Genomic DNA, 12,528 nt, shown 5'->3' with positions numbered 1-12,528 from the left:
TGAGGAAAGTATTGGTGATGGGGAAGACTATCAAGGGTCACTGACTGGTTTAGAGACAGACCTACCTGCAGGACGCCATTCCTGCATTCCCAGCCAGGAGATACTCGAGTTCCTGGAACAAAGCTTGCATAGCAGGAAGAAAGTGGAAAATGCGCTGAAACGGTGGAAAGATTATGACTTGCTAGTGCATTCCTTGTATGCACTAAGGAGAGAGGGACATAAAACAAGGACTTCAGGCTCGGCCGAACAAGCCCGAGTCAGGAAGTTTCTAGCAAAGTTGTTGAGTTACGGGCCTGAATATAAATTCGTTTAGGAGGATGAATTTCACAGAAACAAAGCTCTCAATACAATAATGACATCAAACTTACGAATAGGATCATTGAATGTCAATGGCTGTAAGGATGCATTCCGTGTGCACCAGGTATTGTCATTCTGTGTGAAGGAAAAACTTGAAGTAACCTTTTTGCAGGAAACCCACACGACCCCAGAGGCTGCATCCCGATGGGAAAACCAATGGGAAGGCTTGGCCTTTTTCAGTCACCTAACGGACACATCTTGTGGAGTGGCTACCCTCTTTTCACCAAAGAGGAAACCTGAAATACTTGTCGTAAAGGAAGCCAGTGTGGGGCGGTTGCTACATATAAAAGCAAAGTTTGAAGAATTTGTTGTCAATTTCGTCAACATTTATGCACCTTGTGTAGGAGTTGCAAGGGGGATTTTCTTCAACCGGTTGCAGAGATTCATGCTCACCTTGCCTGGTGAAGAGTGTGTAATTCTTGGAGGAGACTTTAATTGCACTCTAAACCCCTCCCTTGATCGAATAGGTCAGGAGCCGCATAATCCCTCTGTAAGAATATTACAACAAACCATAACACTGTTAAACTTGAGGGATACTTGGCACATACAACACCCCACAGACAGAACATTCACGTATACGAGTATCAGAGGTGGTCATATATCACAATCCCGGCTCGATAGAATTTACGTGTCTCACCGTTGGTGTAAGATTGTCAGTGACTCCGGCATAAAAGTTGCCCATTTCACAGATCACAACTTGGCCTGGATTAAGTTTTCCCTGGCGGAAACAAGGCGAGGCCCTGGCTTGTGGCACCTGAACAATGCTTTAAGTCAGGATGAAGCCTTTTTGTCAATCTTTTTGAATTTTTGGCAAGCCTGGAGGAATAAAAAAGGAGATTTTTGCTCACTTGGATTCTGGTGGGATGTAGGCAAGGTACGATTGAAATTGCTGTGTCAGGAATACTCATATGGATCGAGCAAAACACTTGGGTTAGGGATCAAAAGACTGGAAGAGGAACTGCTGCACCTTGAGAAGCACCTGGCCACACTTACCTCTACTGAACTGCAGGCATACCAAGAAAAAAAGAGCACCCTTAAAGCATGTAGTCGTGTGAAGGCACGAGGGGCGTATGTGCGCTCTCGTTTGCAGTTTATTTCTGAGGATGAATATGTCCTGAATTATCTCAAAGGGGTGGAAAAACGCAAAGGTCAATTCAGGACTATAGCGAGTGTTCTCGCAGAAGATGGTCTCTTGCTCAATGGCTCTGAGGGTGTTCAAAAACGAATTAGAGCCTTTTACGCTCAGCTGTATTCGGGTAAGAGCACAGATGCAGGTGCAGGTGGCACTTTGTGGAGTAGTCTTCCTGAGGCCTCTGTAGAAGACCGGGAGCAGCTGGAGACTCCATTATCTCTGGAAGAATTGAAAACCGCCCTGCACAGCCTATCAAGAGATAAAGCCCCTGGCATGGATGGCTTATCATGTGAATTCTACACAAAAGTATGGGACTTGGTTGGACCTGATTACCTAAGCGTAGCTCAGGAAGCATGTGATACAGGTATAATGCCCCTTTCTTGGCGTCGAGCGATGCTGGTCTTGATTCCCAAGGAGGGTGACTTGAGAGACTTGAAGAATTACCGCCCTGTGTCTCTGCTGTGTGTGGATTATAAGGTCATGGCTAAAATGTTGTCACTCCGTCTCGGACCAGTCCTGACAAAATTAGTCAGCCCGGACCAATCTTATGCCATTCCAGGCAGGACAATACATGACAACATATCCCTTGTCAGAGACCTGATACAGTATGCGGACATGACTCGGACTCAAGTCGGATTTCTTTCCTTGGATCAGGAGAAAGCCTTTGACCAGATGAACCATGAGTATCTGTTTGAAACCTTGCTAACATTTGGGTTGGGGAGGAGATTTGTAGGCATGATTCAGACGTTGTACATGTCGGCAGAATGCCTAGTCAAAGTCAACGGTTTCCCTTTCCATTTGAGAGGAATAAGACAAGGATGTCCCCTGTCCGGCCAATTATATTCCCTATGTATCGAACCCTTCCTTTGTTTGATGAGAAGAAGGCTAACTGGCATTGTGGTGCCACACAACAGGGTCAACCTCAAACTTTCTGCGTATGCAGATGATGTTCTCGTGTTTGCCAGTAATGCAAGGGATATGCAAATAGTTTATGATTGTCAGCAGGTCTATTCAGCAGCATCGTCTGCTACAATCAATTGGAGGAAAAGCTCGGGGCTTCTAATTGGACAAATGCAGGTAAAGGAGTTACCAACACTTTTTCAGAAATTGACCTGGAGTCGCAATGAGCTCAAATATTTGGGGGTGCACTTATCCACTTCCCATGGGTCCTCACCACTCATTAACTGGAACACTTTAGGGGACAAGATCGAAGCAAAGTTGAGAGACTGGAGTGGACTACTAAAAGTCCTGTCTCTGAGGGGAAAAACACTCCTTATTAAACAGTTTATAATTACGAAGTTAGTATTCAGGCTCTTTTGCATATGCACACCAGAGGAGTTTCTGGTTAGGATGCAGAGGAAGCTACTGGACTACTTTTGGAATGGTAAACACTGGGTTTCCCTGGGCATTCTGAGCTTGCCTTTTTCAGAAGGTGGACAGTCTTTTCCCTGCCTTCGAAGCCACTACCACGCATCCAGGCTGAAGACCATACAACGTTACCTACATGTGAACCCTGCACCACAATGGTGCTCACTGGCATCATACTTCTTCAGCAAAGTGCTCAATCTTGGGTACAAAAGGAATCTTTTCATCATTACATCTCGGAGCCTGTCTAGTGCTACATTGCCTCTTTTTTATCAAGAAATGCTGAAGGCTTGGAATGTAGTCGACGTACAAAGAACAGTTCCTTATCCAGGCAAGGACCTGTTAGAAGAACCGCTCATTCTCAACCCTCTTCTACAGGGCCCAACTCTGGCTTCCTTTTCAGTAAGAAGGAGCCTCTTAGCTGGTAGCATATCCACAGTGGGAGACCTTCTGAACGATGGTAAGAGAACGCTTTTACCCAAGGAACTCGCAGCGAAAATGGGCCTGAGGACAATCAGGATCCCCTCCAGGATACTTGAAGAGGTCAAAAGCTCCTTGCCTCCCGATTGTCTGGAATATCTAGAGAATCCCAAAGAGGGTGATGGATCTGGACAGATGTCCATCGGTAACTCCATGGATTTTAAAATCCGACCACGATGTTGCAAGCTCTCTCAGCCAATACCTGCAAACAATATGAGTAAGACCCCTGGCACAGTGGAAATGTCGTTCTGTGGGCTATCAAGGAAAAAGATATACCTGCTAGTGATCCACTCGCTCCATTATATAGCTCTTGCAACCCGACTGGATACTCCCTGGCGTGAGATTCTTCCACTTCCTTCGACGGTTCATCCACGTTGGGATTCACTCTACCTCTACCCAACGCCAAGAATGATGGCAGACTTAAGTTGGAGGTTGCTACATGGTGCACTGAGCTCTGGATCTATGATGCGGCACTTCACTAACGTCTCAGAGGATTGCTGCTTTTGTGGTGAAAGGGAAACTATATTTCACATATACCTTCAATGCCACCGTCTTGAACCAGTGTTCTTACTGATGAAAAATCTTCTCTTGCGCTTCTGGCTTCACTTCTCTCCAACACTTTTTATCATCGGGCACCCGGTAAAGAAACTAAGCAAGTCACGAGATCTCCTTGTTAACTTTATTTTAGCCTGTGGGAAAATGGCAATATATAAAACCAGGAAGGCAAAAATAGAGAAAGATGTGGTGGAACACAGTTCTGTATGTCTGAAGGGCTTAATACGCTCACGCATTATTTCGGAGTACAAGGCGGCAGAATATAGTAACACTGTTCAAAAGTTTAAGGAAACCTGGACTATAAATGATGCACTTTGTACGGTCTCCCCACAAGATACTTTGCTCTTATTTGTATAAATGTGTTATTTGGCATTCTTTTTTTTGGTGTTCTTTGGCGTTCTTTTTTTTTGGTGTTCTTTGGCGTTCTTTTACCTTCCCCTTATCTGTCTTGGTGGTGCTTTCTCTTCAAAATGCTCTATCTTGTCTACTGTAGTTCAAACCATGGACTTGCAGAGATGAGGAATTGAGCGACATTAAACTGGGAACATAATATGTTTGCCTGAGCTTGCATGAGCTCTGAACGCAAATCTCTGTAACCTTTCCAACAAAAGCACTACTACTACTACTTCCAATATTATTGTGGGGTTGGCCAGGGAACGCTTTCACCCCAAGTCTTTCACGATCCAGCTGGTCATGCCTGAAGTTCAACTGAATGTGGCAGGAATTTGTAATTCGTCAGGATGCTGGTGATAGCTCGCCTACTGTTCACAAAAGGTACTCTGAGATATTTAATATCAATCAACTAATGCTAGCAGATGAGACACCCACATTAACATCCATTCGAGGGACGGCGCACCTTGTGATGCAGGAACCTACATGTGGAACACCTGGATGACAGTTTAAGTCTGGTCGGGAATGGAACTCAGACCTGCACCTCAAAAGTAAGTGTGCTTCCTCTGCACCATCCTGTCAGTCTGGTAGTGGCAACCAAATGCATTTTCAAATGCTTATTACTGTAATTCAGAGAACATAAACGAAAGCAAACCGATTTTAGGAGAGAGAGGAATTTGTTTGCCAGTAATAAAAAATAATACAAGGACAGTTAGACATGAAATGTGTCAGAGATGAGGGAGTGCACCTTTGGTTTTGAAGGCGAAACAGCAGCTGGAGCAGCGGAAGGGTCTCAAGTCCGAGTGTGAGCGGATGTGCTTGCGCAACATGCTGGGTTTACGACACCGAATGCCACATTCCTCGCACACATACTTTCCACGTCCCCGTCCGCGTACATACACGTAATCCTCATTTGTCTTGTACCTGCCACGTGAGGTTTAAGGAGGAAGCAATAGGAGAGAGAAAATGGGTCTGTAAAAAAAAGAAAATCTAAAAAAGATATATTTTAATTTAAAAAATGTAAAAAAAAAATTAAAATTAAAAAATGTAAAAAAATAAAAATAAATAAATGTAAAAATATATATAAAAAGTTTTTAAAAAGTGAAAATAATGGGTCTGTAAAAAGCACTGGGGCAATACCCTAGCGCTCACCTGGTAGAGTAAACAGCATATGGCACTGACTAAAGGTATTTTAAACAAATTTCAATGGTGGCTATAAGATGGCAGCATGTAGAATCATACTAACATAATCATAAGACTTTAACCAAACAAACAAAAAAATACCGATTTTGGGGGTTTGTCATTTGTGTTGGATTAAAATGTGATGGATTAAAAAGTGTCTTTACAGCAGAGCCCATAGGGCAATGCTGTCTAGAACAGCGTTGTCTGTCCATCATTCATGAACATTCAGCTAGAACAGCGTTATTGTCCTGTGTTACCCCCCGGCCTATGTTACTCCCCCATCCCCCACCATCCCCCAACCCCGTATACCTCCTCAGACCCCAATTTTTATAATGGCTTGAACAAACATTGGTACATCACGGGTGATGAAGGTTGTGGTGAAGTTTCATCAAAATAGTGTTTGTAGTTTCAGAGAAGAAAGCAAATATGTATTTTGGGGGGGTCAAACTGGGACCCACTTTAACTCCCCGTAGACCTCCAAAGGGGCAGATTTTTTTTTAATGCCGTGAACAAACTTTGGTACTGCACGGCTGGTGATGGTTGTTGTCAAGTTTCATTGTAATTACGTGTGTAGTTTCAGAGAATAAAGCAAATACCTATTTTGGGGGGGTCAAACCGGGACCCACTTTAACCACCCCGTAGACCCCCTTAGACCCCGAGAATTTTTTTTTTTTAAATGTCGTGACCAAACTTTAGTTACAACACAACAAATATAATTTGTGCCAAGTTTGGTCACAGTCTCTTCAGTGGTTTCAGAGAAGAAGTTGCAAGTGTTGACTGACGGAATGACGGACGGACGACGCGCCATCGCATAAGCTCCCCCTGAACTTCGTTCCAGGTGAGCTAAAAATCAATGTAATATGCTTTGACATCTGAGAAAACTAGGGAGTTCATAGAACACCTTACCCCATGCAGTCTTGAGAAATAGGACATGGGAAGGGTCTTTTAAACTCTTGATTTGTGTTTCCGAGCACGACCTATATTTTCTACGAGCTGCCATTTTGGCTGTATTTCAATATTCCCCAATGCTGATTGTGAGCGGCACATTTGATTGCTCGAGATGACATTAAAGGTGTAATATTGTGTCCAAGTACTGCTAAACTGGAGGTACTACTAAAAAAAAAACTTTAAAAAAAAGTTTATCGCCATTGATGCACCGTCTTTTACACCACCTTACTTACCACGTTAATTTAGTTATTTGTGCCTGTTGTTTGTGTCTTCTTTGATGTCCCTAAAAACAGTATATTTCCTGTTTGGAATAATTTTCAATCTTGTTTGACTTGTGTCCTTTATGACGTCCTTAAAAACAGTATGTTTCCTGGTTGGAATAATTTTCAATTTTGTTTGACTGCCAGACAGACAGACTAAAAAAAATAAATTTACTCATCTGCACATGCGCAATCGCGATGAGATTCCGTACAATTTGCCAATTTCAGAGACAAAGTAATGATAAACTGCAGGTTGTTGTTCCGATTCATGTTTAAAATATAACATCCAATTGAAGGTAAGTAGTTCCTCTATCATAGACTGATGTCTGTAGACAGACAGACAAAGTGAACCAATTGCTTAACCCCGCTTTTCTCTTCGCACACGCAGGTTGAGATTCCAAAAAGCTATTTGGTCCATCTTGATTGTTTCATGTACATCTCATCTGTTTAAAAATTATAACTCGTCTTATATCGTATACTAGCAAGGTCTAAATAGTACTCGACTGAAAAGCTTTTTGTTGTTTCAGATATCATTGGAGCTATTATGTTGACACAAGACTTTCAGGATGGTGCAGAGGGCGCCCACTTAGATTTTAGCTCTCTAGTCTGAGTTCAATTCCCAACTTGACTGTAAACTGTCGGATTGACGCTTTGGAGGCAGGCATCTGCATCCCAAAGTGTGCCTTGGATTGGATGAATGTTAAGCTGGTTGTCCTGAATGCTAGCATTCGTTGATGGACATTAAACACCCCCACTGTGTCTTTTGCGAAGCATAGGCGAGTTATCTCCGGCATCCTGAGTAAATTACAAATATCCTGGCCAAATCACCTTCAGTCGAACGCCAGGCCTGGCCAGCCAGTTCGTGAAATACTTGGGTCATAAGCTTTCCATGGCCGAGCCCTTAAGAAGGTGAGAATAATTTGGCTATTTGTACTGGTCGTAGTAACAAACAAACAAACACACCTTTAGAGGCCATTTTTCCCCACAAAGCGGGGGTTGGCCTTTTTCAGGCACCGTGGTTGTTGTTGTTGGTCCCCTTTTTGAAGCAATGTTTTACGGCCGGATGCCCTTCCTGCCGCCAACCCTGTTTGTTGCCTTTTACGACAAGCAGGGAATTACCAGTGAACTGGTACTCAATTAGCCGACCTCGGAAGGATGACAGGCTGAGTCAACCCCCCTGGGGTTAATTCAGCGATCGACCGGGATTCGAACCTAGGATCCTAAGCTGGCACCCTAGCCGCTAGCCCAACACCAGGCTACTAGTAGTAGTAGCCATATTCATTCGACAGGATTGCAAAAGGGACAGCCAGCATAAGATCCCCTTTAATACCACATGGTGCTCAGTATTGTGGCACCGCCATCTGACAGCTCAGCAGAAGCGCAGTCAAATCAAAGAGAACGCGTCTTGTTGGAATGATGGAGAGGGAGTAAAATGTGGGAACATGCAAAGAGAAGTGTCCTGAATGTGGATATTACAAAGTGGTATTGACTTTAACTCCTTAAAACCACATGCCCGAGGAACAGAACCAAATAATTGTAATTATAATATCACACCGCTCACTTCGCGAAACTTCAAAAAATAATTGAGACGTTCACGACTGAGCTCCATGACATCTGGCGCAAATTATCCGTGTTCCTCAAGGGTAATGCGCTCGGATAATCGTCTTTGCTTCATCCACCCAAAGCCTAGTGGCTTCATAGAAAAGGCATTCCATTTTACAAGAGGATGCACAATGGAAAGAGAAAGGCCTATGGAGACCCTCAGCAATGACATGTCAAGAAACCCACACCCTGCAGAAAATAGCAAGCATTGGCCAGGCTGCAGGATACGAGTATCTGGCGAAAAGCTCTTAGCCACAAAACGGCGCCTTCAGCATTGACTGAAACTGACAATGGCATAGAGTGCTTCCTTGGCAACGCTTGTTGTGTCTGGCACGGGGTTCTACCATCCTGCTCGGTCTCAAGTTTGGGATTTTGCACACATCCAATGTAATTACTTTCTTCTTTCAAAGAAATGCTGTCAAGAGGTCCATTATGTCTCTGTGCAAAGCTCGAGATCAAAATGATTGTGATGAGGCTTATTGTAATTTGGTTATTGTAAAGATTTCATTTGTAAAGTCATTCGATTCCTGTTCGAGACTTGTTGGGCCTTATGGGTTTGCTCAAAGTGGTCTTGGAAAGGAACGATTCAACTACATGCTCAACTCGTAATCAGGCGTTGAGATTCTGCCATGATACTGGCTTAAAGTCGGACTTGTGTAAAATACATCTTGGTTTGGTTAAACCTCAGTTGTCAAATTTAAGCTTTTAACAGAGATGCCTTAATTTCCTTGCTGATTGTGAACAACCTCTTGCTCTCCTCCAACCCCCATACCTTTCCACACCCACTTGGTATCTACACACACTTTCATTACCCTCCTCTTACTGCTATCTACATAAAAAGCTATTTCGCTTCTCCCTCCACACCTTGCACTCTCCCTACACCTCTCCCCTTCCCCCCTTTTCTCTTCTTATCTTCCTCTCTCCATCTTTCTTCCTTTTCTCGATTCTAATTTAGAAAAATTAGTCAACTACTTCTTCTCTGCATACATAACCAGAAAGCATCTGGAAATGCAAAATCTGGCCGTGTCCACTTTGTATTCAGACTTCTCCTTCTTACGCATGCTCAACATGACGACAACAGCTGAAACTAGAGCGGCACTCAGTAGAGAGTAAACCTCCGCCTGGTTGGCCATATCACTGAATGGTGAAGAATCACTTTAAAAATTCTACTACCTGGATCCGGATCTGGAATCTTCACCAAAATTGAATCAATTCTTCCTTGTCACACACACAACCTGTTCAACAAGATTCGTCCAAATCCATTCATAACATTTTGAGATATCCTGCTATGTATATAGTTTTTGGCCCTGTCTCTCAATGGTGAAGAATCACTAAAAAAAATCTAGTATCCGAATCCGGATCTTCACCAAAGTCTAATCATTTTGTTGGTGTCACATACGCTACATCTCTGCCAAATTTCGTCCAAATCTGTCCACAACTTTTTGAGATATTTCGTTCACAAATGGACAAACAGACAGGGGTGAAAACATAACCTCCATCCACCTTTGGTGGCGGAGACAACTAGAACGGCACTCAGTAGAGAGCATATATCCACCAGCTGAACAGTTTACGTTTTGTATCCCAGAGTAGAGCAGAAAATCACAATACATAATCACATTCACATTTAATCAAAATCATCCGTCCACAACTTTTTGAGATACGTATCCTGCTATATATCGTTTTTGGCCCTATCTCCCAATGGTGAAGAATCGCTTAAAAATTAAACTATTCTCATATCCGAATTCATATTCAGATCTTCACCAGAATCGAATTGATTCTTCCTCGTCACATACGCTATCTCTCTGCCAAATTTCGTCTGAATCAGTCCACAACTTTTTGAGATATCTTCACAAACAAACGGACAAACAAACAGACAGACAGACGGGTGAAAACATAACCTCCACCCATCTTTGGTGGCGGAGGTAAAAATACAAAAGCATTGAAAGAGAAAGCTGGAGAAAGCATTCGATAGGGTTCCACGCGAAGTAGTGACATGGGCATTGAGGAAGTTAGGAGTGGAGGATGTACGAAAGAGCGTGCACAGCTGCAAGGACGAGGGACGGGAACAGTGGTGAGTTTGAGGTGAAGGTGGGAGTGCATCAGGGGTCGGTACTAAGTCCACTACTATTTGTAGCTGTGATGGAGGTGCTGGCTCAGAATGTAAAGGAGGGTTTACCGTGGGAGTTGTATGCAGATGATCTGGTGTTAATTGCAGAAAGTATGGATGGACTGAAGGAGAAGATGAACAAGTGGACGGAATGTATGGAGACAAATGGTCTGAAGGTTAATATCGGAAAGACGAAGGTGATGGCAAGTGGTAAAGCATGTGGTGAGGTGGAAAGAACTGGGAAGTGGCCGTGTGCTGTGTGCAGGAAGGGTATCGGAGTGAACTCCATTCAATGTACAATGTGCACTGAGTGGGTTCATCAAAAATGTAGTGGTTTGAGAGCGTCATTAACCAGTGTGGCAGCTACATTCAAGTGTAAGGTGTGCACAGAGGGAGCTGCAGATGGAGGAAATGTTGAGTTGGATCTTGGAGACGGCGTGAAGCTGGAAGGTGTGAAAACATTTTGCCACCAAGGAGACATGTTGAATGGAGAAGGTGGATCAGACTCGGCAACGGTTGCTGGAGTGAGATGTGCATGGAAGAAGTTTTGGGAACTGAGTGGCATGCTGACGAGGAGGGGAGTGTCGTTGAAGCTGAAGGGAAAGGTGTATGCTGCATGTGTGAGAAGTGTTATGATTTATGGGAGCGAGACATGGGTAATGAACGTAGAGCAGCAACGAAGGCTGGAAAGGGTGGAAATGCGAATGGTTCGCCGGATGTGCGGAGTATCATTGAGAGAGAGGAAGGCAAATGATGAATTGCGAAAGATGATGGGAATAGAGCCTGTGATTGATGCTGTGAAGAGAAACAGTTTGAGATGGATTGGTCATGTGTTGAGGAAGTATGAAAGTGACTGGTTGAGAAGAGTGATGCAAATGAATGTAGGAGGAAGTCAAGGACAGGGAAGACCGAGAAAGACTTGGCTAAAGATGGTGGAAGAAGAAATGCGGGCAAGGGGGTTAACAAGGGGATATGCAGAAAATAGGGCAAAATGGAGAAGATTGTCATGGGGACCACAAAGCTAACCCCCGCTCTAGCAGGGAAAATTGCCTTAAAATGCCTGTTGTTGTTTGTTGACGATTGTAGGCGAGCATGACCTTTTGACTTCAAAAGCAATAGGCTTCAGTGACCCAATATGCAAACCCTGCTCAAATTTATAATCCATTGGATGAAAATTGATGATTTTATGCAACTTTGACCTTTGACCTTTTGATCTAAAAAAATCGGCTTCTAGCTTTTGATTGGTGAACCAATTCAGTGACCCAATATGCAAATTCATAAAATTTCAGGTGAATTGGATGGAAATTGACGATTTTAGGCAATTGTACGTGACGCTGATCTTTGATCTTTGACCAAATTATTAATTCGGCTTCTCCATATTCTCATAGTAAAACTATGATGAAAATTTCATGACAAAATTCAAATGGTAAAAAAATATGAAGGGGCGGAACACACACACGTGATTGCAAAACCCTGTCTTCCGCTCCACAGGTGACGGACTACTAAAAAGATGGCCACTAAGCAGAAGTTTTGAACACAAAGTTGAATGATTGAGTTTGTGCCAACCACAAAGTACCATCTTATTACCTTCGCCACTAACGGTGAGGGGAGGTTATGTTTTCAATCTTGTCTGTTTGTTACTTAGAAATTTATTGTTTTTTTTGACAAGTATGTTCATCACTCCGGTTTGTGTGTTTGTTTGTTTGTGTCTTCGTCTGTCCGCTCACTTATACTTGCCTACAGGTCTCAATTTCAAACCAATCTTCACGAAAATTCACCAGATGGTTGAGTTGATGGTCCGACAGAATCCGTTTTTTTTTTTTAGGTCAAAAGGTCAACATCGGCCAAAGATCAAGCACTTTTCATCTAATTTCTAAAATCCTCGATTTTCAACCGATTGACTTGAAATTTGAGTAGGATTTACATATCAGCTAACTGAAATCAGCCACCAACTATTTTTGAGATCATCATTGGCCAAAAGGTCAACATAGGCCAAAGGTCAACAATCTTTTCAAACTTCTAAAATCCTCAATTTTCACCTGATTGGCTTGAAATTTGAATAGGATTCTCAACTCGGCTTACTGAATTCAACCACCAATTATATTTGAGGTCAACATAGGCCAAAGGTCAACAATCTTTTCAAACTTCTA

The 12,528-nt window shown here is 43.1% G+C and overlaps 1 protein-coding gene across 1 annotated transcript in view; it reads right to left on the bottom strand.

The window, feature by feature from the left end:
* Positions 1-12,528, bottom strand: part of LOC137421766 (transcription factor HIVEP2) — a 132,881-nt gene that overhangs the window by 16,090 nt on the left and 104,263 nt on the right. The window contains exon 4 of the mRNA XM_068108141.2: positions 5,028-5,203. Coding sequence (XP_067964242.2) covers positions 5,028-5,203 — 176 coding nt within the window. The remainder of the gene's footprint in view (positions 1-5,027; positions 5,204-12,528) is intronic.

The sequence above is a fragment of the Myxine glutinosa genome, chromosome 2 (genome assembly GCF_964187855.1).
Source record: "Myxine glutinosa chromosome 2, kmMyxGlut1.1, whole genome shotgun sequence".
Taxonomy (NCBI): Eukaryota; Metazoa; Chordata; class Myxini; order Myxiniformes; family Myxinidae; genus Myxine; species Myxine glutinosa.
The sequence above is the reverse complement of the archived record's forward strand: the minus strand, read 5'-3'. Positions and strand labels throughout refer to the sequence as shown.